The sequence below is a fragment of the Lichenostomus cassidix genome, chromosome 2 (genome assembly GCF_008360975.1).
Source record: "Lichenostomus cassidix isolate B80296 chromosome 2, HeHo_3.0, whole genome shotgun sequence".
Classification (NCBI taxonomy): Eukaryota; Metazoa; Chordata; class Aves; order Passeriformes; family Meliphagidae; genus Lichenostomus; species Lichenostomus cassidix.
In genome coordinates this window covers 132468814-132495875 of record NC_139482.1, presented here as the reverse complement: position 1 = coordinate 132495875, position 27062 = coordinate 132468814, and the positions used below count along the sequence as shown (strand labels likewise).

The window sequence follows — 27062 nt, the reverse complement described above, 5'->3', positions numbered from 1 at the left end:
GCAATTAGTGGAATGTTGTCTCTTTGCATCTAAGCTATCACTACAGTGCAAGTCTTTATGTCTCTAAAATCTGAAAAGTTCAGAAGTATTTTCAGGTCTGTCTTTGAGGTATGTTGAGCCATAATTGTCACAATTGCAAAACCAATTCCCCCATCTCCCCAACCCCTCACTCTGCATTTTAAAGAACTTCAGCCACTGGTGGAAACAGTTGTTCATAACAGTTTTATATATATATATATATATATATGTATATAATTTCTTTTTACTGAATGTGTCTCTGTATTGCAAAGCAAAGGGCATTTTAAATTCAAGCTTTTGGGCTTGACCTGGAGGCAAAGATTCCTATGCCTTCTTCCCCCGTAGTTCTCCAAATAAGACTTTCAGTGGCTCCTGTGAGTTACAATGCAATAATTATCCTCCCTATTCACGGTTTAGACTTTATCACAACATTATTCGCTTTTTACTCTAAGCTGTTTTAAACACCTTCAGATCATTTATCCAGCTGCATTCATGTCCTTACCATGTCCAATATAATGCATACCTTATCATCCTGTGGTTCACATTGAAAGCTAATTCTTTTATCTTTTCAACTAATCTCCTGGCATTACTGTGAAGATAAATCCCTAATCTCCCTCTCCTTGCTTTTCTGAAGTGACTTTTTTCCTTGACATGTTGTTCACTCTCACTACAGATACTTTGCTTCTCTAGATCTTGCTACCAAATTTTTGCATTGGTTTCTTAATTATTTTCTTGTTACAACTTGCTAGTTAAATTTGGTAAACTTTTCATTCACCCTCTTTTGTTTGTCAGTCAACACCCTGTAGTTTAGGATAATGTTCTGTAATATGGGATGGTAAACAAATTTCAGGAAGAAGGAAGTAAGAAAAACTATTCTATATGTTTTTTAAAAAGTCTACAGGAAAATCTACATACACTGGAAAATTATGTGCACAGCTCTTTTCACCATTATTTTACACTATAATATGTGAAACATCCTCAGTGCTAATTGGAGTATTGCAATCTACTGAACATTTATATCATAGTAACAAACAATTGCAGATAGATTGTTAATAGAATAAAGGTTCTGAAAGGAAAGAGTTTGAAACAGGTGGGAGATGGATGAGCAGAATTGTGCCAAAGAATACAAGAGCATTGAGGGGAATGTAGGCAGAGACAACATTCATGGTAGAAATGGTTGTGCAGGAGGAATTTGTTCCCCCCTCCAGATCTTACAGCCACCAGCATAAGATTTGAGAACATCTTGGGCGTGCATCACTGGGTGTCTTTGCTTCTCCACAATGCAACCTTCTCAATTTCTTTCATGCTTCAGCCTTGGTTGCAAACTCAATTCCTTTTATCCTGACTCCTCTAATTTCCATTCTGCTGTTCACTTATGTATTTTTAACACTTTAAATAAATTATTCCAAACCTAATCGGTTTTCCTGTAATTTTAAGTTGTCCTAAACATAACTGACCTGTGTGACAAATGCTTGCAGGGCTGCCAGCAATTGAGATTAAAAGTCCAAATTTTCTGCAACGTAAAGTAAGGATGTTTGACTCTATTGATACATTTCTGTTTGATGTGCTGCCAGTAGGATTTTTTTTTTATCCCATATCCTTCTTGATGTTGCTTACATTCTGCATGTTTACATATACATGAATAAAATGTATGTTACATTATAGTCTCAAAAGGTGTAAGAGAAACATCCTAATTAGGCAGAGCGTCAGGAATTTATTATAAAGGCTTGCTATTGTCTTTATAAATTGTATTCCCTTTAAAGCTGTTCTATTTCAAGAGGTTATCCTTGATTTTAAAAATCTTGCTGAGAAATTATTCTTTCTCAAAAAACACAGCACTTATGAAGTGCAGCTTCTGTACAGTTGATCTTGACCTTTATAGGCTTTTTAAGCAAACAGGAGATTTCTGTTGTCTTCTGAGTTATAAGTAAGAGATTTTTAGTGCATGAATATATATCAAGTATGTAAGTGCATTTAGCTTATCTAGTCAACTTGAAGTAAGCTGTAATTAGCTTTTCAAGTCCATTCCCTTTTATTTTTTGAACATTTACTTTGTCATATGAATACTTTCTTCAGTTTTTCTCTCTTCTACAGCACTTATACAGTTTTGTTCACCTCATATTATTGTGCCTGTGGTCATTCTTGCTCCCTCATGTCCTCCATAGTCTTCTTCTCTCTCCCCATATTGGAGGCTGTTGCAAATGGTCATATTTTGCCCTCAGCTCTGTAGTGTGAGCTTTACTGGAAGCAGAGAAAAAGACATCTTAATAAAATAATATAGAAATTATGGGGATAAGGTTGGTTCTGCAAACAAAGAATAAAAAAATCCTGAGTTTGAGTAAAACTAGAAGTTTTCATGTGCTCTGGAAGTACTGTTTTGATTATACAGGATTTTCATGTGGAATTTCTTCCATGTATAACAAGTTACTGTTTGTACTGCTGTAGGATTTAGCATGTTAATATTTTTGGAGGTGAATTCTGTAAAACTGAGTGAACACATGCTGAATGGATTATTTTTTATGTATTTTAGTGCAATGTTTTCTTTGTCAGGTAAACTTAAAAGCTTCTTTAGAGGTTCTCAGTGACAAAATTTTGTCTGTCAGTTTGCAATATCTGGTAGCAGGTGTATGTTGTAGTGTAAATTTTACCTCCAGGCAACTTACTGAAGTTGGGGGCTGTTTCAGTAGTAACCAGCTAGTATGTGGAATTGTTACCAGCATTTGCAAGCTTGGTACAAAATGTCTTACACATTCTTCTACTTTTTTGCATGTTTTTGTTTTGCATGTTTTTTTGGTTTTTGTTGAAACTGCTATTTTATTTCATCATCTGAATAACTGTTTTTTTCTTTCAAGTCCTTACATATATTGTCTGAACAAATGTTAAGTATAACAATATCACTTACACAGGAGCTGTGTTCCAAATTATTATGGTGTTAGAGCACCACCTATAGGGTTTGCTCAAAATTTAACAGGAAAGTGAATGCATATTCAAATGAAATAATATCTTTCTGTATTTTGTGACCTTTTCACCCCGAGATATTGGGGCAGCTCCTGTGTTCTACCATTGAGGTACGTTAATACTTAATTGTGCAGCATGAATAAAGCTCTAAAAAGGAACATGTGAAAAAATATTTAAAACTTTATTCTCTTACAGATACACAGGAAACTAGTAAATTTACTGAGTTTTATTTTTGCTGCTGTATTTAAGTTAATACAGAAAGTTCAGACATATGCCAGCATTTTTGTCTTTTAATCCTTCTAAAAATATATTTTCAAATGTATTTGTTATGCCATATAGAAATACTTTAATAATAATAATAATAATTTAAGATTATAACTTCTTTTAATTTCGGGTCCCTACAGTATTACAAAATTATTTAAAAGCTTGATTATGCATAAAAATAAATACAATAACCTGTCCACAAATTACATTATTGCAACTTTTGCACTGTTATAAATGCAGTTCATTCTTCATCACATTTGTTTATGGCATCAGTTCCGATTGGTTATTTTAATCAAATAGGAATTCCAAAAGCTTTTGAAGATCAGACAATAGTGGAAGTGCTTCCTTAATTGTAATAGTTCTTGTGTTCAGATTCCTGTGTGTAACTGATGGGGCTACCAGTACACTTTGCCAGCTTGCAGGTTTTGGACTATCAGTGATAAAATTGAAAAATAAAAGCACAGAGGGCAGTTATTTTTAATGTGTTCTCTGACCAATTAGACTTCCTCATAATTTGAATCTCTGCAGTGAGAGCATTCTAGTCTTCCTATTTATGTGAAGGTTGTGTATATGCTATATGACAGGTGTTGGGTATGAGGCTGCTAAGGGGGGAAGAACTGGAAAACAAAACCACAAACCTGAGTGTAAGCACATTGCTTCAAATAAAATCAGAACTGAGAGCACTCCTGTGGAAGGAACAGCAGCTGAGTTAAGGCCAAGGCAGAAAACTACACCTATAATAAAGCAGGAGTACAAATGACTGAGTTATTTCAGTTGCATATAATTAGACCTATAAGCTTTCTAGTCCATTTTCACAAATGTAGTTATGCAGCTCTCTCTGCAGTAATCAGTGCTCTTAGCCTTTCAAGCATTTGGAGTCGTGTATGAAGATCATTTCCGTGCCAAGAACTGGAAGTGGGGAGGTATTTAAATGATGGTCAGACACTGAGTCTACCTAAGACAGAAAATTTCAGCTACTTGGTTATTTATCTTTTATTTGTTTTTCACCTTCTAAAGCACTTGTCAGTATAAGGTATAAATGCATGGTTAAATTGAACTGAATGTTTGTGCAGACTGAAAATAAAAAGAAAATATCTTGGCTTTAAAAAATAGAATTAATCAAATTGCTTTCAATATCTATGTATTTTTAGCTTGTGGAGATATTCCAGAACAAATTCGATCACCAAGTGGGACAATCACAAGTCCAGGGTGGCCCTCTGAGTATCCTGCCCGAATTAACTGTAGCTGGTACATCCATGCAAACCCAGGGGAGATCATTACTATAAGGTAACAGTGTTCCTGTGTTATTCTTTTCCTTGTAACTGAAGGATTTCAGTTCTGTCTCATTTTTGCCTTTCCTTTTATCTAATTTGCTCTCACACAACCATGTAGCATTTGTTTTCAGCTGGACAGTCGGTGACTAAAAAAAATTTCAGTGTTCTCATTTATTTGTATCCTTTTATTATGTCTGAACTTAGGAATTTTTCATTAAAAAGTGTGCAGAGTAAATGCTGTAATGCTTCATTGCTATGAAGTCTCTTGGTGTGCTCAAAAATGTCAGGGACAAATAGTGAGTCAACAGATATGACTGCAGTTTAGGAAAGGCTGCCTTTTGATGCAGGGAGCTCCTCATAGTTTCACGTATCTTGTAGCTTTTCTAAAGTAGTAATGTAAAAAACTTATAGATTCAAGTTCTCTCTTTGTAGATCAGTTCATTTCAGATTACTGTTTTCTTTTAGCATCAACCTACAAGTTAGTACTGCTTCATAGACTTGATGATGAAACTGCATCACCTGCAGATTTACATCAGTTTCCAGTACAGACTTGCTGACCTAAGAAACTGCTCTTCATTGTGAAGTATTTGCTTTGACATCAGTTACTCATTTAAAGTACTGCTCCTTAATTTAAACAATTTTTCTACTAAATATTTTAACTGGCATAAATGCAACGTAAAGTAGGTAAAACTGTTCAGCATAAAACTTTCTTTTCCTTTCATATTGTTTTCTTCCACCCATACGTATCCCATTTCAGTTCTGATAGTGCTGTTGTCTGTACAGACCTGTTTTGCACAGACTGTCTCCCCTTCACACGCCATTACCATGGTACCCATACCACAGCATTCCATGACATAAAGGTTGTGTAGCCAAGTACTGTGACTGGGAGAAAGTCTTATCTAAAAGTCATAATTTTGAACAATTTAGCTGTATTTATAATGTCAAATCATATTATTGCCATAAGTGTGGCATTAGGTAAAATCCTGGTGAAATTTGGGTTAAACAAAATCACTTAGTAGCATGTGAAAGTCATTAAATGAGACATATAAGGACAATTTCATTAAAAGAATTTATTTTTAGATTAAGACAATGTGTGGTTTTTGTAGCAAAACTTTTTGTAGCGTTTCTTTAAGTGATGGGTGCAATATTTTGTTTGACAGAATGGATTCTTGCTGTCCTCATAATATAAAATATCAGAACGAGGTTAAATCCTATTTTTACACAGGTACTCTTTTTATTTCAGAAGTTTTTCTTTATTTCAAAAAGAACTTCTTTCAAAAGGAACAAGCTAATTTCCATGAGTAGTAATTCATCAGCTTTTAGTGCAATATTTAGTTCAGTATCAATTTTGACCTTTTTTCTATTTCAGCTTTCAAGATTTTGATGTTCAGGGATCTCGACGATGCAGCTCGGATTGGTTAACAATTGGAAGCTACAAGAATATTGAAGGCTATAGAGCATGTGGCTCTTCCATTCCCTCACCATACATCTCTTCACAGGATCATGTTTGGATCAGGTTTCATTCAGATGATAGCATCTCCAGAAAAGGCTTCAGATTAGCCTACTTTGCTGGTATGTTTCAAATGATACCTACTATAATTTTATGGTTTTACTTTTTGTTTCCTGTTTCAAGAATTTCTTCCTTCTAACAGGGTACTGTATTGACTATAGGTATTTCCTGTAGTCACCTCAAAGTTTATTGAAATCAGAGAAAATACACATTAGGAAATGTATTCTGATCCTGTGCACAACTTGAGCTTTCAAAGTAGGAATCAATGAATGTAACAGTAAGCAGATTAAAAGGTTTGGGAAGAAAAAGGTTAGCCATTAGTAGACACCTGGAAGATTTTTTAACATAGTTTAAGATTTGAAATGTTTTCATCAAACTATTTGTTAAAGTAGTTGGGTAGACTTCTGAGTGGCATAAATGCAGTAAGAGAGGGAAGAAATGACAGGGGTTTTTTACATTTCTCACAGAATTTGCATCATTTTTCCCAGCTCCAGAAGGCATACTATTGTTTAAAAAAAAAAAATCTAACGAAACCCCACCACTTTAATACAATAGATTAATCTAGCCAAGTACAGACAAAGCTCTGTACATGCAAAATTTTTCTTGTGTAATTACAGGATGTGATATAAATCAGCTAGCAGCAGTAATACTGACAGTATTTCATGAGCCATTCTTGCTCTATTAGATGTTGCCAAGAGAGAGTAGGAAGCCAGTTGTGGGTCAAGACTAGTTCCAAACTTCTCCTGGCTCTAAGAGGCATTACAGTTTTATGTAATAGCATGATTATGGTGTTCTACATCATAGTCATCCCAAATACTGGTTTCAGTTTCTTGGTTTTCACAATGGTTTCATGTTATCTTGCTCCCTCTCAGTGTGTGCCGATACCTACTCACTCGCCTGCTCCAGATCCCTGTGCACACCAACCTTTGACTCCTCCATAAAACAATTCATACCCTTACACATATCCAATACCACCCACCTTCAAAACCATTCCAACAAGGTTCAGTAAATCTAGCCCTGATCTCCTCTAGTCTAAGCTGTGTTTGCTCCTGTTCTGTACTGTGCACTCTTCTTACCTAATACCTTCCTCCACTGTGTCCGTCTTTCACAAACAAGTTTCCAAGCAGGTTTATCCCTCTCTGTCACCTGTTTTCAAGCCTACAAAAAAGCTCCCTCTATGGCATAGCTCCTTGCAGTTTAGCAGGTCTTGGGCCTTGCATTTGATGCTGGCCCAGCTTTCAGGGCAGTGTTCTACCTGGGTTTTGTGCACCATATCACCAAAAAACATGTCAGGGAGTGGGAAAGAAGCCACTGTATAATCAGTCATCCTGTGCTGCTGTTTCTGCCAACTGCCCAGGTGAACAGTGTTAACCCTGTGTCAGGCATCAGCTTCTGCCCTTTCCACCTCCTTCTCGAAGTAGGCATGGATGAAAGGCAGCATTCCTGCCCAAGAGGTTTTGAGAAGGAAGGATACCTTGGATAAGAGTGTGGAATGGGCAGGGGAGTCAAGCCATGGGCTCTGTAGAAATTTTCTCAAAATCTTTTTTCTCTGATCTTGAAATAATTTCATTATATAACCCCTCTTGGAAGAAGCAGTAATAATTTCAATAATAAGCAATTTTTTCTGTTGATTTCTTCTATTTAGTTTTGTAGATTAGGTGCTGAAGACTTTAATCCTATGTTTATAGATGTCTTTTTTAAAAGAAAGAAGTTTTACTTTGGGGAGGTTTGTTCATTTTTTAACAAACAAGCCTTACTGAAACTTTGGCTTGAGTTTTGTCCCTATGTTTGATATAATACTTAGGAAGTATTTCACAATTGAGGTGAAAGTGTAGTGTTTCAGTGACCAGAGTGGTCTTTTAATGTTTTAAACTAACCTGTATATGGGAGAAGAGTTGACAACTCCGCTTTAATGATCATCTAGTAGTTTCTGCCTTTGAGAGTAAGGCTCCTGAAATATTAACATTTTTGCTATGCATTCAACTGTGCCATTGCGTTGGGTTTCTCCTCATGAGCATCATGCAGTAATGCCTAGATTAACACCTCAGTAAACTATTTAATTCAGTGTTTTTAGGGCTACTCTCAAAATTGGCAAGTCGTCATTGAAAAAGGGAAAAAAACAGTAATACTTTAGTTACTTGGTTGCAAGTTGGGCCTGTTAGTGCTGGAATGATAGAAACACTACAGATACCAAGTGCAAAAGTGACTATTGAAAGCCCCATGTTTAAAATCTGATATGGAAAATAGGTCATGTGAATTGTTTGAATTAATTCTCGTTTAAAATAAATAATAGGCAAATATTTATACTTAATTTAAAACAAACCAATAATAAGAAAGAAAAAAAGCATTACAGATAGGAAAGGTACTGGACTAGGAAGTAAATTTTGTGCCACTTTTGTCTTTCTTCCCTCTGTCTTCCTCCTGCTACTTATTATTTATCAGCCTTTCAAATTATGGGAATTGAAATGGCACAGAGTTTACTAATGGTGATGTAGCATGAAAAATAAAGTTATTAAAGCACAGAGGTCAATGTCCACTGTAAATGCATTGAAGAATTGTGTTAATCCTTTGGCTACAACTGTATGAGTGCTGCTAATTATCTTGTGCCATCTTGAAGTCTTTTGTGGTGCAAGTCCCAAAGTTAGTTCTATTTTGTCCCTCTCTTATTGTTTTAAGACTGTAGTTTTTGATTCATAGGTACATTTTCTTTATGTAAGGATTTCAGGATTGGTGATTAAAAATGCTAAATCAGGATGAATTAACTCTTTTCTGGGATGCATAAAAGCTTGTAGAAGGAAGAGCTTGGGTTGAAATTGTATCCTGTTTTATTACTTCAGTAATTCCATCAATAATTCCATCAGTAATTCCATCAATGATTTCATGCTACAGCTTTCTTCTCCACCTCTTCCAGGTTCTGCAATGCAGAAGGACTGAGCTAGATTATAATCATTACTTGAACAGGTTCAGAGATGCATATTCTATATTACCTCCACCTATGGAGCATATTCATTCAGTTTGGGTAGGACTTGTCTAGTAGTTCAGTTTTACAGGTTTTGAATTCAAGGCCAAGGTTCCAACTTTGCCATACTAATATTGTGAACCATACATATGCCTGTAGGGTACAATAATATATATATATAAATACTTACGTATCTGTAACAGAGCAAGAAGATGGTATCAATTGTACTGTATCTGTTCTTTGGATTTTTTTTTGTGAAATGAACATTTTCAGAAAATTAGTCACTGGCAGCACATAAGTTTTGCTCTCCTTTCATTCTTCATTCTCTGTCAGCAAATTTAAAGACTTAAACATTCTTCAGCAGTGCTTTTAGGATTTACCACTCTTGTTGATTTCATTTTTTCCTGCATTCACTTTTTAAAAGCCTTAGCATTTGTGAAATTTAAAAATTATGTGTTGTACTTTCCTAAAGAAAAATTACGTTTTTAAGTTAGAGTATTTATTTTTAATGCTTTCTAAAAGATATTAAAGCAGAAAAAAGGAGAACAGAGGTATGATATGACGTGACCTATCACAGCAGATTAGTTACAGCAAGGATAATTCAAGCTAGCTATGAAAACTTTTATCATGTTGTATAGAAAAGCACTGGAACTTTAAAAATACTTGATTGGAGAAGGCCATGAAGAGCCTAATCAAACATCAGTTAGCCTTGTTTTGAGCAGATGATTTGATTAGACGGTCTCCATTGCAATCTGAATTGTTCTCTTGTAAAAAAAGAGAGAACGTGCTTCTCCTGGGAACATTAGGATTTCAGTGAGTTCATGATGCTGTCTTTCCTGTTTCCTTACTAAAACCTTAGGTATAGTGTTCTTTAGAATGAGTAGATATTTCTCTACTTTATTTTCTGAATTACTGCTGTGCCAGACCATCTGCATTGCAGACTTGTTTTAAATTTTTTGACTATGACAGTTTGTTTTATAGCCAGTTTTACAGTCTGTACTATGGTTTGTAGAAATAACAGTGATTGAAAATGTACAGCAGTGTTTGACTCAGCTGAATTGTTGCAGTGCTGAAATAGCTTGGATCCCAGGTATGCTTCTGTGTTCAGCATGGTTGGAACTTTAATAAGTAAAGGCAAGCATGCATTTTTGCATTTGCTGCACTCTTAGTTGCTGCAGAAGAGACAGGAGCAAACAGTAGGAAGAAGAGAAGACAGACTTTTCTCTTTGGTTGGTTGTGATGTAATCTTCACCTGTAGATTCTCTCTTGCCTTAGATCCTTTGGTACAAAGTAGGAACCTCCAAAAGCAGAAGAGAGTCTGACTGCTTTTATGAAAGAATTTGAGGAGGTAACCAGTATTGCAGCAAAAAATGTTATGGTATTTTGAGTGATAGATGAGAGAAACAGTATTTTTCTAACTTATTTTTAGCATATTAGAAGTCAGATTTCTCAATAGCCGTAAATGAGCATTGTTTTCTTGCTTGGGTTAAAATTATTTAACCCAAGGATAAGGTTCATGCTGATGTGTTGATGGAATTTTGACTTGAAAAAACTGTTTTATCTTGAAATTTGCTGAAAGTTGCCATGGTTTACAGACACTTCAGGCATTTGCTTTGCCCATCTGAAGTACCTGGTGCAGCAAATATATGTGCAACACAGGCCATAGAAGGCTAAACTCTAAGAATTTTTTTTTTTTTTTTTTTTTCTTTTAGGGAAATCTGATGAACCAAGCTGTGATTGTGACCAGTTTCATTGTGCTAATGGGAAGTGTATTCCAGAAAGTTGGAAATGTAATAATATGGATGAATGTGGAGACAACTCGGATGAAGAAATGTGTGCCAAAGCTAATCCTCCAACAGCTTCTTCCTTTCAGCCTTGTGACAGCAATCAGTTCCAGTGTCTTTCCCGTTTCACCAAGCTTTACACTTGCCTTCCAGAATCTTTAAAATGTGATGGTAACATTGATTGTCTTGACCTAGGAGATGAAATAGACTGTGATGTGCCAACATGTGGGCAGTGGTTAAAATACTTTTATGGTACTTTCAGTTCTCCCAACTATCCTGACTTCTATCCACCTGGCAGCAACTGCACCTGGCTGATAGACACTGGTGATCATCGCAAAGTAATCTTGCGATTCACTGATTTTAAACTTGATGGTACAGGTTATGGAGACTATGTCAAAATATATGATGGATTAGAGGAGAACCCACGGAGGCTGTTGCGTGTACTAACAGCATTTGACTCTCATGCTCCCCTCACGGTTGTTTCATCCTCAGGACAGATTAGAGTGCATTTTTGTGCTGACAAAGTGAATGCTGCAAGAGGGTTCAATGCAACCTATCAAGTTGATGGCTTTTGTTTGCCCTGGGAAATCCCATGCGGTGGAAATTGGGGGTGCTACACAGAGCAGCAACGCTGCGATGGCTACTGGCACTGTCCAAATGGAAGGGATGAAACCAACTGCACCATGTGCCAAAGAGATGAGTTTCCCTGCTCTCGAAATGGTGTTTGCTACCCTCGTTCAGATCGCTGCAACTACCAGAATCATTGCCCTAATGGTTCGGATGAAAAGAATTGTTTCTTCTGTCAGCCAGGCAATTTTCATTGTAAAAATAACCGCTGTGTGTTTGAGAGCTGGGTTTGTGATTCTCAAGATGACTGTGGCGATGGCAGTGACGAAGAGAATTGCCCAGTCATTGTGCCCACTAGAGTGATAACTGCAGCTGTCATTGGGAGTCTTATTTGCGGATTGCTGCTTGTCATTGCACTGGGATGTACTTGTAAATTGTACTCACTCAGGATGTTTGAGCGAAGGTAAGAAGAACTCAAATTTATTAAATGTTTTGGTATCTTCTATTGTTTGTTCGTGAAGCAATTTTATTGCTATACAGATATTGTTGCACGTGATTTGTAAAGACATTGTTCCTTTTTCTTTGATAGTACAAAGAGGTTAGTTAATCATAGAGTATCTCAAGTTGGAAGGCACCCATAAGGAACATCAAGTCTAACTCCCTGGTTCTTGCAAGACATCTAAAGCTAAACCTTGCTAAGAACTATGGCTGAGCATTGTCCAGATGCTTCTTGAACTCTGAAGGCTGGGTGTCATGACTCAGTTCCCTGGGGAGCCTTTTCCAGTGACTGACCACTCTCCCAGTGAAGAGGACAGAAGTATTCTGATCACTGTACTAATGAGGGTTAAGCTTTCAGATGGTGTTACCTAAAAGGAAGTGTGGGAAAACTGCAGTTAATTAATTTGCAGTTAATATTGCAGTTCTGTATATAACAGCATGTTTCTTCTCTTGTAGGCTAGTTCATACCAGGATTACATATGCTTCAAGTTTTTACAATATTAAAAGCGTTACTGGTGATGCTTTTTATATTTAGCCCATGGTTTTGGGCTGGTTTGTTTGTTTTTAAGAAATTTATTGTTGGGTTGGTGTTTTTTGCTCTCATTTCAGCTGGACAGATCCATAGAAATGACTTTATATTTTTTGACAATTAAATTTCAATTAAATTAGAAAACCTTCATCTTCTGAATTTTTTTATTTTAGATTGTAATAGTCTGATGTACTTTTATTCTTTTGTGTGTATATATATATATATAAAAATATATATATATAAAAATCAGTGTTTTATGTACTCTGACATTTCTTTTCTCTTTGAAAGATCATTTGAAACTCATTTGTCAAGGGTTGAGGCTGAACTGTTAAGAAGAGAAGCTCCTCCGTCCTATGGACAATTAATTGCCCAGGGTTTAATTCCACCAGTTGAGGATTTCCCTGTTTGTTCCCCAAATCAGGTAAGATTTCAAAACAGTAGGCAGACCACTTAAATTTTAAAGAGATTGAAATGAAGATATTTTAACTTTCATCTGCTTTCTTTTGTTCTACAGAATTTCCTTTTCCACCTTTCAAGTCAATAGTGTTATACGACTGATTAGCCCTTGGACAAAAACATGATCTAGTTTTTGATCTGAAACACCACAGTTTCCTTTGCAGGCTTTCTTTTGTTGATAATGCCAGTAATGCACACTATAGAACCCCTCTTGGATGAAAAGTAATAGATTGGTAGATCTAATTGTAGGTTTTGTATTGCTATTGTGTAAATAAAGACTGCAGGATAGCACTTTTTGATTTGGGAAAGAAGACCTAAACTTCTAATGCAAAATGGTAGTTCATGTGCACACTGCGTAGGTACGTTCATGCCTGTTGTGCATAATAAGATGATGGAAAAGGCCAGGCTGTAATATCTTGTAAAATTGGCATGAACAAGTAACAAAGTAAAAGCTAGTAAATGGTAGTTAATAATTTCTAGACATCCAGATACAGAGGTGGATGATTAGCACATTTCTTACTTGGTTGATTAATGAATTTCTGTCAAACAACTTTTTAAGTAATTAAAAATGTCTTTCAGTTATAAAGCTCTGCCAAGAAATAGAAGTCTTAGTCTAGGAATCCTACTGTGCCCTATTAGAGTTGGCATTAATTATGTTTTGCAGTTAATACAGCAAAGTTTACTGTAAGAAAAAGTTACATGATTATCACATGTTCTATCATGCACACATGTTCACGAGCAGCTGGGATCTGTCACAAAGGATTTTGCAGAGGAAAAGAGGAAAAAATTGCAATTTGCATGAGGGTCTTTAAAAATGTGCCAGAAAGAAGACATTGTAAAGATTTTTTGTTAGCTAAATTAGCACTGAACTTCATGAATGAATTTAATAAATGCCTGTAGTGAACACTCTACAATCCCTTGTTCTTGTTCAGTGGGTTACTGTGGTTATAATAATGACCAGTATGTTTCTGTTTCAAACCAATTCTATACTTCTATAAATTTGGCTTGCTGTCCTCTTTTCCAAAATTAAGCTTCACCAGTTTATGATGGATCTGTGTTCACAAGTCTCTTGAGGTAGGGTTAGCTCTAGAAAGTCTGTGGAGACAATGCAGTTGTCATGCCCAGATGTGTAAGTCCTGTAGTACAGGTAACTTGGAGCAAGCCAATGTTTCCTACAGATACCTACCCTGTGTGGGACACTTCAGGTTTGGTGTACATGAATGTGTGTAGGAACAATTACAATTTTCAGAAAAACCTACCTTGCTCAGACCCATTTTTCATCAGAAAATGATGAAAATTATTTCATTTTCAGATGAAATCTCATAAAGGTGACATTAAGATATTGCTTTTTACTAAAATGAAATCTCCTATAGGGAGGACAGTTCTGAAAGACCCAGACTTGTAGTGTCAGAGATTGGTGCTGGAGCTTTTAAAAAGCTGTGCAATTACTGAAATTTTCTTTTCACTTTTGTTTGACTTAAATTGAATTAACCACTGTTTATTTGGATACATTTGAAATTAATTTCAGAATATACTGGAATTATATGGCAATCTTTTATAATTAAACATAACAAAATGTAGTTTCTTCATAGTGTTTCTATGTAACCATAATTTCACACTCCATAAAATATCGATGCATGTACAATAATTTTGAACAGTGAGAGTGTTACTGAATTCGTATTATGAACACAAATATTTCAAACAAAACTTGTGGCCTTGAAAACTGAAGTAACTATACTGAGCAATTAACTAGCATAGAAATAAGGAATAGTAGTGAGCAGGCCATCAACTTCAAGGCCATCAATGAAAATGTCATTCTAGAGCATTGGTAGCTTCCATGATAAAAACTTTATAGTCTCATTTAACCAATGAAGTTGCATTGTTTAAAACCTTTGTTTTTCAGATGAGAGAACATCAATAAAAACTCAAGGCAATGCAAAATGAATTCTATAAACTATAAAACTCGATTTTTAATATGGTAAAATGTTGGGGGAAGGGAGTCAGTATTAAGTCAAGGTGTGTTAAAGTTTATTTTGAGCAAGGTATACATTTTAAGGTTGCCAATCTGTGTAGGACTGAAGATAGTTATTCAAGATTTCCTAGAAGTCTCAAGCTCTAGGAATCTTGGACACTCTAATTTCTGTGTAGTGGTTTCTGCCTAAAACTGATACGTACCTTCAGAGCTGGATTTTCAAGGATGAGTAGGAGTCTCTTCAGTAGCTTTTGAAAGTAAGGCTGCTCTACACATGTTATAGGCTTGAATTCAATCATCTTCTGAACTAATGGAAGGGAAGGAGTAGGTTGTGTATGACACTCTGCTGTTCTGACACTCTGCTGTGTTGTATGAAGGATGGTGGAAGGGAGGTGAAGGTGATAGCATGAGAACACCAAAGTTCAGTGTTTGTAAATGAAGGAAAACTAATGCATATATGTTTAATTGGAGATTTAATTGGATCATGAAAAGTTGTGAATATGGACTTTTTCCTCTAATTAAACACATCTGTGAGTATTTTTAGAATCATGGGCATCTGGTAGGTCTTCTACCCTGTTTGAGAACTGAGCTACTTAGGTGAGGCAATGTTTCCTGTAAGTCTGAGTAAGGGATCCCCAAGACAAAGGAGTTGATATGTTTGTGTTACCTTACAGTGGAAAAGTTATACAGGGTTTTAAATACGAAAATCTAGGCATGGCTCCTTCTATAGCTGAATGAGTGGAAAATGTATACTGAATTGGGGAAATGTATGGTTTAGAACACATAAGATAATTTTATTTAAATGGAACCATTAAAGCATTTTGAAACTGGAATTAACTGATTATACCAGAAGGGGGGGAAAAATCAAACTGCAAGCCTCTGCTGAAGATGTTTAATTTAGTCCCTTTGAGGCAGCTCAGTGGTAGTGGATAAAAAAGGTGGTCACCTTTGTTAAATCTTTCTGGAAGACTTTGTTTTCAAATTCTAAACTTTTTGTGGCATGTTTATGTGTGCTCTACTCTAAAATCCTCAGTGTCTACCTTTTTGCTTGTATCTGGCTCTATGGTTGTACTTTTCTTTAGTCAGTGTTCCATATCCAGGCTATAGGTTTTCACATTGTCTTTATTTAGAGATCCTTGATTAGGGCAGAAATGTACCTTACATAGAATTCATTGCTCTTTTATTGCCTTTGCATATGTATTTCCACTTAATTTGCCTGTCTATAGTGTTTTTTCCTCTAGAGCATCTAGACTTTTGTCATGCCCACTTTTTTTTTAAGTAGCTTATTGCTGTGTATACCAGATCTTTATTATGAATGATGCAACATTTTTTAATATTTAAAACTTTATTTAACTTTGTTACATGCTGTTTTGTGCAATAGTTGTCATTCTTTCTTTGCTAGAACAGTACCAGCAGACTGTCAACACTTGATTGTTGCTTGTCTTCTCATTTAGGCTTCAGTTCTGGAAAACCTGAGGCTGGCAGTACGATCTCAGCTTGGATTTACCTCAATCAGACTTCCTATTGCTGGCAGATCAAGTAACATTTGGAATCGAATTTTTAATTTTGCAAGGTCACGTCATTCTGGATCGTTGGCATTGGTCTCGGCGGATGGAGATGATGTTGCCAGCCAAAGTACTAGTAGAGAAGCTGAAAGAAATAATACTCACAGAAGTTTGTTTTCAGTTGAATCTGATGATACAGACACAGAAAATGAAAGAAGAGACACAGCAGGAGCAGTTGGTGGTGTTGCTGCCACCTTGCCTCAAAAAGTCCCTCCTGCAACAGCAATAGAAGCAGCAGTGGGAGCGTGTGGGAGTTCCTCTGCTCAGAGCAGCAGTAGCAGTAACACGGATGGTGGAAGAGAAGGGACAGGTGTAGAGCCCCCAAGCACAAGTCCCGCACGCCACCAGCTCTCGAGCGCTCTGAGCCGCATGACTCAAGGCTTACGCTGGGTACGCTTTACTTTAGGGAGATCAAGCTCAGTGAATCAGAACCAAAGTCCTTTGAGACAGCTTGATAATGGGGTAAGTGGAAGAGAAGAGGATGATGATGTTGAAATGTTAATTCCAGTTTCTGATGTAGCATCAGACTTTGACATGAATGACTGTTCAAGACCTCTACTTGATCTCAGCTCAGATCAAGGACCAGGGCTTAGACAGCCTTACAGTGCAACACATCACAGTGTAAGGTCATGCAGTCGAGATGGCCCCTGTGAGAGCTGTGGCATCGTACACACTGCCCAGATACCTGACACTTGCTTAGAGGCAACAGTGAAAAATGAAACTAGTGACGATGAGGCATTATTACTCTGCTAGGTACGGATTGTTTAGGAAAGATTGTGTACAAGTTGGAGCAATATCTGTCATTGTTTTGTACTTCACAGTTAAAATTAGTTTTTAGTTTTAAAAAATCCAGGACAACATTATGTTAAAGCTATTTTAGCCTGTGTGGTTGATTAAACTTTTCTTATACTGGATGATATTATGGAACTATAAGAATGAACATTTTAATGGCTCTGAATACACAATGTGTGTATCCAGTATAATCAGATTACTCTTTAAACTGAAGTTTTCCCGATTAGTTTCAAATTTAGTTTATCCTGGTACTATAGTTCAAACCTGAAACACGGCTGCTCAAGACTTATTGGCTGCCTGTTTAACCCCATATTAACAGGTGAATTTGTACAGAATTATTCTCCTTTAGGAATTGACTCTGTTGTATTACTGCCAACATACTTGTAACTTAATATACTAAATACTGGTAAGGATTGTTAATGTAAAATATGTACTTTTCTTTGAGTTTATTCAACACTTTGTCTAAATATTCTTGAATTTCATCATAATGTGAACTTACTTAAAGGGAGGAGAACCTTTCTCCAGGAGCATTCTTTTTCTTTCAGAAGTACAAAATGCAATGATATATGAAATTTAGGCATAATAGATAAACTGATGGCAAACGCTTTTATAGCACTGACTTTCCTAAACTGCAATCTAAAATGGTACAGCCAAATAGTATGTAAAATCCCCAGTCATTAGTCTTTTTGATTTGAAGTAAAAAAGGGCCGAAGATATTACAATATGTGTTAGTTCTTTGAATATCCGATATGTACAAATACACTACAGAATAAGTTCCAACTGGTAATAGATCTTTCCCTAATACTGTAGGGTATAAAGCTTGTTTGGACTCAAGGGATTTGCACTAAAATCATATTAAGGTCTCTAATGAGCTTAGTGCACAAGCACTATCACTTTAAGTACTATTATTGTCTAATATTGCAATGGCTATATATTTCCATGGCTCTTTTCTTGGGGTGTTGCATTTTTGTTGCAATTGAATTTGCTTTACTAATTCCCTATTTATTCATTGTATTTAAAAACTGGTTTACTTGGTCGCAGACTGGTTGTTTCAAAAAAACCAAAAGAAAACCCTTTTAGTGTATTTTTTATTATATTACATGTTGGAGCAAAACAGATAAGTGAGGAAAAAAGCTCATAACTTCCAATTTTGTGATAAGCAGATTAATATGTGGCTACTAGTGTGACAACAAGAAATTTCACCTTTTAAAAACAAAACTGTCAACTACTGTTTTATTTATTCTTTGCCAGTCTTTTTAGTAGGCTTAAAGATCCAGTATGAAATGTATTTGTGTGTGATTGTATGCTATTTATTAAATTTTAAATACTTTGTTGAATGTCATTTTAAAGCATGTTTAAAGTCTTGTGCATTTCTGTCGTGTTATGCTGTCGGGCAGAACTGACTAAAATTTTAATATGTATCAAACTTAAATTGAATTTTTGTTATGTTTTTGAGGTACTTTTAAAGATAAATCCAAGGTCTGTCGGGCTTTTTATTTTTTTTAAAATCCTCATCTCTGAAGTACAAATCACATGCAGAAGAAACAAACAATTGAATGGATTCCAAAGTGTATATATCTTCTCCCTCTTCTCTTCATTCACAAACACTGGGATGAGAAAAATAATCTATTTTACCATCTGGTTGATTTTTTCATGAGAGTTAGCAGGTAAATTCTGAGTTCAGGACACAATTACGTCGATTTGTGCTTTTGAGGAACCTTATGTGCAATACAGTTGTAAAAGATTTTATTACAATGACCCATGCGGTTTCAAGTTTCAGAACAGATCACATCACACTGGTACCAGATCAGGTACAAGTTGGCCCATAATTACACATACTCAAGTAAAAGTCATCAATGGCCATTTTTATTCACATTGAATAATATCTAAATCTGTGGGTAATCTTTAGTCTGATTTCAGTAGCATTGCTTATAGAGCAGGCGGCTTTGCAATAGGAACATGGTAACACACCCTGAAGTATATGTGAACAGTATGTCCTGGTATAAAATACTGGGTTTTTAAACCTTCCTAATTAATTGTCATTAGAAAGTGGTTGTGGAAATGCTTGTCCCTGAGGCAGATAAATTTTAAAGAAAGAGTCTTCACAGAATACCTTCGGTGTTTAAGACACACAGTGATCTAAATTTGTTCCATTAGATGCCCCAAATAGCATGTACCTATGGACTCCACATTGCAGATGTAAAAAGAACACAATGTTTAATTTGTTTTCAAGGAGAAATGCTACACATTTAACTGAGAAGTTGGATTTGATTGATAATTTGGAAAATTGTAAATAAAATTCATATTTGTATGAGGTGAATTTGTTGCAGTGATTTTTTTTCTTAGCAATATTAAAAGGAGTGATCAGTTTTGGAATAATGTATGAGTAATTGGTTGCATTTGTTTAGTTTGGTTTTACTGAGGTTTCAGATGAGTCATTATTACTCTGTTTCTTTTTATTCTGGAGAGTTTGAATTAGTGTTTTGTTTAATTGATTCTTGATTTGCCTGTGCTACAATACTAGGGCAGTTTGAACAAAAGTCAGAATTATTTGCTGTGGAATTATCTTGTTTTCTGTAATAAATCACTTTCATCTGAAAGGTTTGAAGAATGTAGGTTATTGTGAGGCAAGTTTTCTCCTCATGTAAAGCTATTTAAACATGGAAAGAGTTTGTCATCATTCGGGTTTTTTTCACATACCACACTTTTTTTGTGCTTTGATTTGTGCTGAAACATTAAGGGGGCTGACTGAGCTTCAGATGATGCACGGGTTTGTTTTGTTTCCAAAGTAAAGTTCATTTTCAGTACAAGTTCAGCAAGTGTTGCTGATAACTCTTCTTTCAAAACAGGTTGCTGGAGAGGATGCTGGAATTAGTTACAGTATTATGTGTTCCACTTCTATCCGAATGCCCAAAGCATGAACTTGTGTCAAAGCTTGGATTCAGTCTGGGGTAATCAAGTTCAAGTTGGGACACAAGTACTGTTTAGTGATGTTTCTATATTAAATAGTCACTGCAGATCAAATCATGGCTTTTCCTACTGGGATGAGGTTTTGCTTCCTTTCTGAAAAGTGTTTTATTCTCATATAATACATCTCTAGATATTCAACTGTGACAGTTGTCCTGAGGAAGTGCTGCACAATTCCTGTAAATCTTAGTTTAAGTCAAAAGTTTTAATCTTCCTCTCGCTGTGATGGAAGCTTTTTGTAAAGTGTTCTGTCAGTTTGTTGGGGGGGTTTGACTGTATCTCTTTTCTTCCTCCCTTGTGCATTTCTGAAAATAAGCAGTTGGTAAGTGAACTCCTGCAGGACATCAGCTACAACTCAGTTGCCCAAAATGGGGTGTGTTCTGAAAGGACAAGGGAGAAGTCTGTCTTGTCCCTTTGCCAAGTCACCAAAAGTATGGAGAGGTAAGAAGGTTGATAGTTAAAACTCCTTGCCTTCCATCCTCCCTTGGGATTTCACTGTTGTAGTTAGCTTTCCCCTCATCCAAGCAAATTAAAGTCCATGACTATTGGACTTGATATAGAGAAGTTTCACAGCACAACATTGATGCCAATATGTCTCATTGAGATTTCTGTTCACATGCAGTACCCACTATGGTCTATCTGGTGAGAGTAACTCATGGGAAGAGAGTGTAGTATTCACTAAACTGAAGTATTATCTAAGAGTTTGGATGGAAAAGATTTCCCATGTCACTGATGGACGAAATAAGAGACACCACACTGAGCAGTTTCAGTGATTCCTAATCACATTTTGAGGAACGGCATTTGTAGTAAACAAAATTTAGCTAATCTTTGTGAATATCCAGGCACATACTAGTGTTTGTGATATTTCTACACATACACTGAAATCTAGCAGAAGAGTTTGGTCACAAGTTCTCCTTGTGACCAAGTTGCATCCTGTTATCAAAGAACCAGGGAAAAGACTCAAATGCAAGTTTTTCAGACAGATTTATTTCAGATTACAGTTAACCTGTATGCTGTTTGTGCAGGGAAGAACAGGATGGAAAACAGAAAACAGAAAAAAAAAATAGGATGAAAACAAGAGTCTGGATTTTGAATTTGAATGATGGAATGGCTGTAGTAAAACGGACTAGAAACTCTAAAGGAATATAATTTATTACACTACACAAAGGATTTTTTTTTTGGAGACAAGCAATTGCAGGAGACCTTCCCAAATATAAATCATAATGGGTAGGACATGTCAAATCAGGAACGCATAAGAGAAAGAAAGGAGGAGTTACAATTCAGTGTGGACTTTCTAACAAATAAGGGGTTTTTATGCAGAATGTAAAGGACAAAGAAATAAACTTGTTTTAAGGAATAAGGACATGTTCCCTGAAATAAGCATACATTGTGTGTATTAGCTAACAGAGGAAGGTATCTGAATTCAGAGAAATCACAGATTTCATCGCAGCATTTTTGACTTGTGTTTCACAGGTTTAGTAGAATTGTATTTGTACCTTTGCAATGAAATAATCATGCATCTGAAGGTATGCCAGCAGAAATGAAAAAATAGGTTTATCTGCTTCTCCAGGTGTACAAAGCTGATGAAAAACAACTGATAAAATGTACTGGTTTAAACATATCATCCTTCCTGTGGTTAGTTAAGAACCACCTTGGACAGCCACAGTTGGAGGAAGAGGTTCTGGTGCACCAGAGGAAATGGTGAGGAATGTCGTGGACTGACATTCTATTTCTGCAGTAGCATGGCAAGAAACAGAGATGTTCAGTTTTGCTTTGTCTCACCTACTGTGCTGGCCAGCAGTTACAGTTCTGACTTTGTGTTCCTTAAATTGATGTTGAGTTTGAGAGTTACAGGAAATACAATATTTTGCAGTGTTTTTCTAGATAATGCACTAGTAAAAATAACAGTTTCCAAAGATAGTTCATCTCTGCGCTTTTGTGGTTATGTCTCTTGGAGTTTGGAAAAATCCCACCTAAGATCTTCATTTCTTCAACTGAGATTTTCCACTGGGAAGTAACTGGCAGGTATTCTTCTTTCCCCAGAACATTGTCTTACTTAGAAGGTCAAAGCCTGAGTTCACTGTCTCACATATTCAGAAAGTGGAGATTTTATTGGACCCTTACTGAGCCAATGAATAGTGAAAAAAGCAAAGAGCACAGTATGACGGTTTCTTAGGTGCTGCTCTGCTGGGTTCCTGGTCATTCTTTTTTCTTTATTAGTTGTACTGTCTGTGGTTCACCATTTGTGTTGATCAAGGAGGAAGAGCTGCTTGGCCTTAGGAAAATGAGAGAATAATCACTACTTATTGCTGCTTTAAAAAGTAGGGTGGCCTTCAGCACACACAGAGCTTTGGCTGCCTTCCTCTGTGTCATCTGTGAGTTGTCATGTCATGTCAAGGCTGGGTACTAATGGGCTGCATCACTGCTGGTGTATTCAGGGAAAAAATGGCACTAGGATCTTGGATATATCCCAGTACTTAGGAGAACATATTTATAACAGGTCAGGTGCAGTGGAACTAGAGGATTGAACTCCTTTCTTAATGTTTTTTAGCCTTGTTCTGGAAAACCATGGATCATGCTTGGTAGTTTTGGAAAGGTTATACAACTGAAGAAAGCTTTATAGATCAGATTTTGAAACATTATCACTTGTTTGGGTCTGAAAATCCATCTCATGAAAGTAGTTGGCACTAGACTGTTCTGAAAACTTGCAGGGCTTTGACTAGAGGCACCAGACTGGTCTCACAATTATGAAGACTACAAGTGCAGCTATGTTTAGACCATCTGGTTTTATTGAGTATTAAATTCCCACTGCAGGGAAGAGAAGTGTGAAAGTAAATCGCATGTGAAGAGGTATTGCGGATTCTCTATAGGAGTTGGAAAGAAATGCCTGTGGAGTATTCAAAGTCCTTCTGACTTTCTGAATATAGGAAAAGATAACCTTTCTTTCCTCTGCAAATCCAGAGTGCGCCTCAAACTGACACATCTTTGTACCAATTCTCCAAAATGCAGTCCTTTATCCATCAGTACTGAAAGTATTTGGTATCCTTTTTGTTTATTTTCTCACATTGCAAATGTAGTTCATGATCCAGTCTTTCTTCCTTGGAGGAAAGTTGTCAAAAATAAATAATAGCACATCTTCATTAGCTGAGCTTTCTTCCCACTGCTCATTATCAGTCTCTCGTTTCCTTCACAAAATATCTTTAGTGTTTGTTCAAAAGCCTATTTGCCTGGCTCTCATGCATTTTAAGATACATTTCAGCTTTACCAACATAATTTGAAGGTTAATGCCAGTAAGAGTCCTTGGGTTAAGAAAAAGCCAAAGACTGAGTGATAATAGAAGAGCTTTACGGAAATAGGGTATGGTAGGAAGAATGTGAAAATGGAAGCAAAGTGAGGATAATAGTATGGTGATATAGTTAAAGGAGAAGTTAAAAATTAATAGCATTTTATGTGGAGAGGTAGCAGTTAAAGGTTCCAGGATGAACTGGGTGAGTATGTGTATCTTAGAGACTTCAAACTGATTGTGTCTGCACTATAATGGCTTTTAGAAAATGTCCTCAAAGTCTGCAGGATGTTCCAAATTTCAGTCGCCTGTTTCTTGCAAACTTAAATTGGCTAAATTATTTATTTGGCAAGTCATAAATGTGGATTGTGTTTTCTTCAGAGTTTAAATGGAATCAGTTAATCATTAGACAACTAAGAAAACTCTTAAAATTGTACTTCTGTGATAGCTACACTAAACACGACAGTCCATGTTTAGATTTCTAGGATTATTTGTTTTGCTAGAGACAACAAAAGCATTAGCATATGGTTCAACTTCAGAATTGTGAGTTTGGGGAGACCTTCTGCAAAGGCTCTGGAATCATTGAGCTATCATGTAACATTTTAGGATGAATAAATATTTCCTAACAGGAGGCTTCTCTGCACAGTTGAGGTTTAAGCCCAGCTGGCATTTGATCACTGCACAGCCACTCAATTGAATTGGAAGGGTGATAGTGTGAAAACTCATGGGTTTGGGATAATGACAGTTTAATAGGTAAAGCAAAAGCTGCACTTGCAAGTGAAGCAAAACAAAGGAATTCATTCCCCACTTCCCAGGGGCAGGCAGATGTTCTGCTGTCTCCAGGAAAGCAGGACTCTACCATCCACTAACAGTGACTTGGGAAGACAAATGCTATATATGCTGAATGTCCCTCCCCTTCCTTCTTCTTTCCCCAGCTTTATATGCTGAGCATGACACCATATGGCCTAGGACATCCCTGTGGTCAGCTGGGGTCAGCTGTCCTGGCTGTGTCCCCTTCCAACTTGTGCCCCCTCAGCCTCCTCAGTGGTGGGGCAGTTTGAGAAGCAGAAAAGCCCTTGATGTAGTGCAAGTGCTGTGCAGCAATAATGAGAACTTCCCACTGTTACCAGCACTGTTTTCAGCACAGATGCAAAACACAGAGCAATACCAGGTACTACAACAGAGTTTAACTCTCTTCCAGCCCAAACCACTACAGCAGTGCAGAGTCAAGCATTGATTACAGAGCAAAGATTTGTTTTAAACTGTGCAAAGAGAAGGAAAAACAGTAAAATGTTTTGTGGGTGAGTAAAGAGTACAAAGTCAATTAGGAGCCAGAAGCCCTGTTGGAGCAGCAATAGATAATCAGTGATTACTAAGAACATAGGGCCAGTTGTCTTCTCACAGTATTAATTCTCTTCCACCAGTGGTATTTCAAGCTATTTTTTCCAGGGACAGCTGAGCTGTGAAATATTAAATATTTATCAAATATACGTAAATGGAACTGATACGAGATTATCTTGTTGGTCTAAATGGATTAAATAAAAAGGCTGCTTATACAGAATCTTGTTATGCAGTAGTACATTATTTAATAAATTCAAAACCACCTGTGGGATAAATTCAGGCTTCCTAGGCAGGGCATTGTAAGATATTATGTTGCGGGTTTATGGGCAGCTCTGCCATTCTGAGCTGGTAAGGAAGTAATTTACAAGTAGGAAGGTTTAGGCACTTTAAAGTAGGATCCACAAAATCTAAATTAGCCAGGAAGAAGTCCAAGGAGGGAAAGCAGGGGTCAAGCCTGTTCTCATCCAGAAACAGGCATAAATAAATAGGATTTTGAGGTGTGCTATTCTCCATGCATTTAGGTATCAAAGTTATATCAGCTCTTTCCTGTACAACACACACAAAAAGGGAACTGAATATCCTGGTGCACACTATAATCTGCTGTGATGTGGCTGATCTCCCTCTACCCAATTTGGTGGAAGGATTTGAGCAGGAACAGTTTACCACTGCCACGAGCCCAAGAGCATCCTCAGAGGTCAATATCTAGGTCTGTCATGTAGAAACTCCTTTCATAGAAAATACTAACTAATCATTGGCCAGGGAGAAATGACAAGAAAATGACTAGGCTGGCAGTTTAGGCACTGAAGTGGTGCTGAAACTTCAGGGTGAAGTCACTTTGCCAATAAATACTGAAAATCTGTTGATGCTGTTCTACATCAAATCATTAAATATCCATGGGGGTGGGCATATGAACTTGACTTCTACACCCACATGACTGTACATGATCAAATGAACCTCTGGCTTTGCTACCCACACTCCTCACGTCACAAAGATGACTTCATTTATACAGAGTGAAACTGCTTTTCCAAATGAGTTTTGACCTTTTCTGTTGCTGTGTCATGTTGTGAATGCCAGTGGGTGTCCCATTGCACAAAGGTGAGGTGTAAGACAAGATTCTTTGGGGTGAGCAGATAGAAAGGCAAATGTATAGTACTGCTTTCCTACCCATCATGAGGTAAGGAGCAAAGGTGACATGCTGATGGGAAGGTGAGTTTTATCCAAATCTTGTGTTATTTGCCTAAGTGTTTTTTTGTTACCCTGTGTGTGCACCCTCTTACAGCCCTCAGAGAAAATGTTGTATCTTGCTGACGCCATCACCACTGAACTGGAAGAGGTGAGGGGATGAAGATGCAGGTGCTCAGCAGATTTAGGGACACGCTTGAGCAGTGTCACTGCTGAGTATGCAAATCCAGGGTTATGGGAGGAGAGAGGTGGGAAAATTCCATAGAAACTAGTGCCTTTGAGAGGGTACAGTGCAGACTTTCCTCTTCTGCTCCAAGCTTTTAGCTAATTTTCCAGTTGTCTTAATTTTATTTTCCCACCTCCTTTTCCAGGTCTGTATTCTGAAACACACAAGCCACAGCTTGCCAAGGTCACACCAGCCTTGTGTGAAACCCACCACAGAAGATCCTGACTCTCCCTTTTTCCCTGGCCCTTGGGAAGGGCCCCTGGGGCAGGGAGATCTGAGTGGCTCTGGCTAGGGCTGGCAGTGGCTGTGGGGGCTGTGGGGAGCACAGGCACAGCAGGGCTGTGGGGCAGGTGGAGCAGGGCATCAGCTATGAAATGTGATTTTCACACGGATGTTGGCACACACCCTGGCTTCCCCCTCAGGCCAGAGCGCTGTGGAAGCAGGGTCATTGCAGGGGCAGGGGGAGCTGTGTTTGGCTCCTTTGGGCAATGTGTCCCAAATCCATTGAGAAACAGCCTGGGAGCAGTGCAGACCCCACCATCTCTCTTGAGAAAGGTGCAACACTTGGACCACCAGAGTACTGCACTCGGTTTTCCCCTCTTCACAGGCTGTAGGAGGCTCCCCAGACAGGGCTGTAGGAGGCTCAGGTCACCCTTGGGCTCTCTGGCTTCTTCTCTGGAGAGCTCAGGTCACCCTTAATTTCCTCAAATGTGGCTGCAAAGAGCTTGGTTTGCTTTTGGGCAGCACAAGGTGATAAATAGCCAGATTTTCAAAGCATCTCAGCAAGTTGCAAACCCCCAGGTGCACAGGGCAGGCTGGAGCGAGTGCCATGAGAACACCCCTGAAAGCTTGGCTTGCTTTGTCCAGGCAATCCAGAGCACAAAGCACCCAGAGCCAGCACTGCTGCCATCCGTGTC

The 27062-nt window shown here is 37.3% G+C and overlaps 1 protein-coding gene across 1 annotated transcript in view; it reads left to right on the top strand.

The window, feature by feature from the left end:
- LRP12 (LDL receptor related protein 12) overlaps positions 1-19466 on the top strand; it is a 51111-nt gene extending 31645 nt beyond the window's left edge. The window contains exons 3-7 of the mRNA XM_085053391.1: positions 4392-4527; positions 5884-6086; positions 10696-11797; positions 12650-12782; positions 16244-19466. Of these exons, the coding sequence (XP_084909517.1) occupies positions 4392-4527; positions 5884-6086; positions 10696-11797; positions 12650-12782; positions 16244-17107 (2438 nt within the window). The 3' untranslated portion in view covers positions 17108-19466. The remainder of the gene's footprint in view (positions 1-4391; positions 4528-5883; positions 6087-10695; positions 11798-12649; positions 12783-16243) is intronic.
- Positions 19467-27062: the final 7596 nt, after the last annotated feature.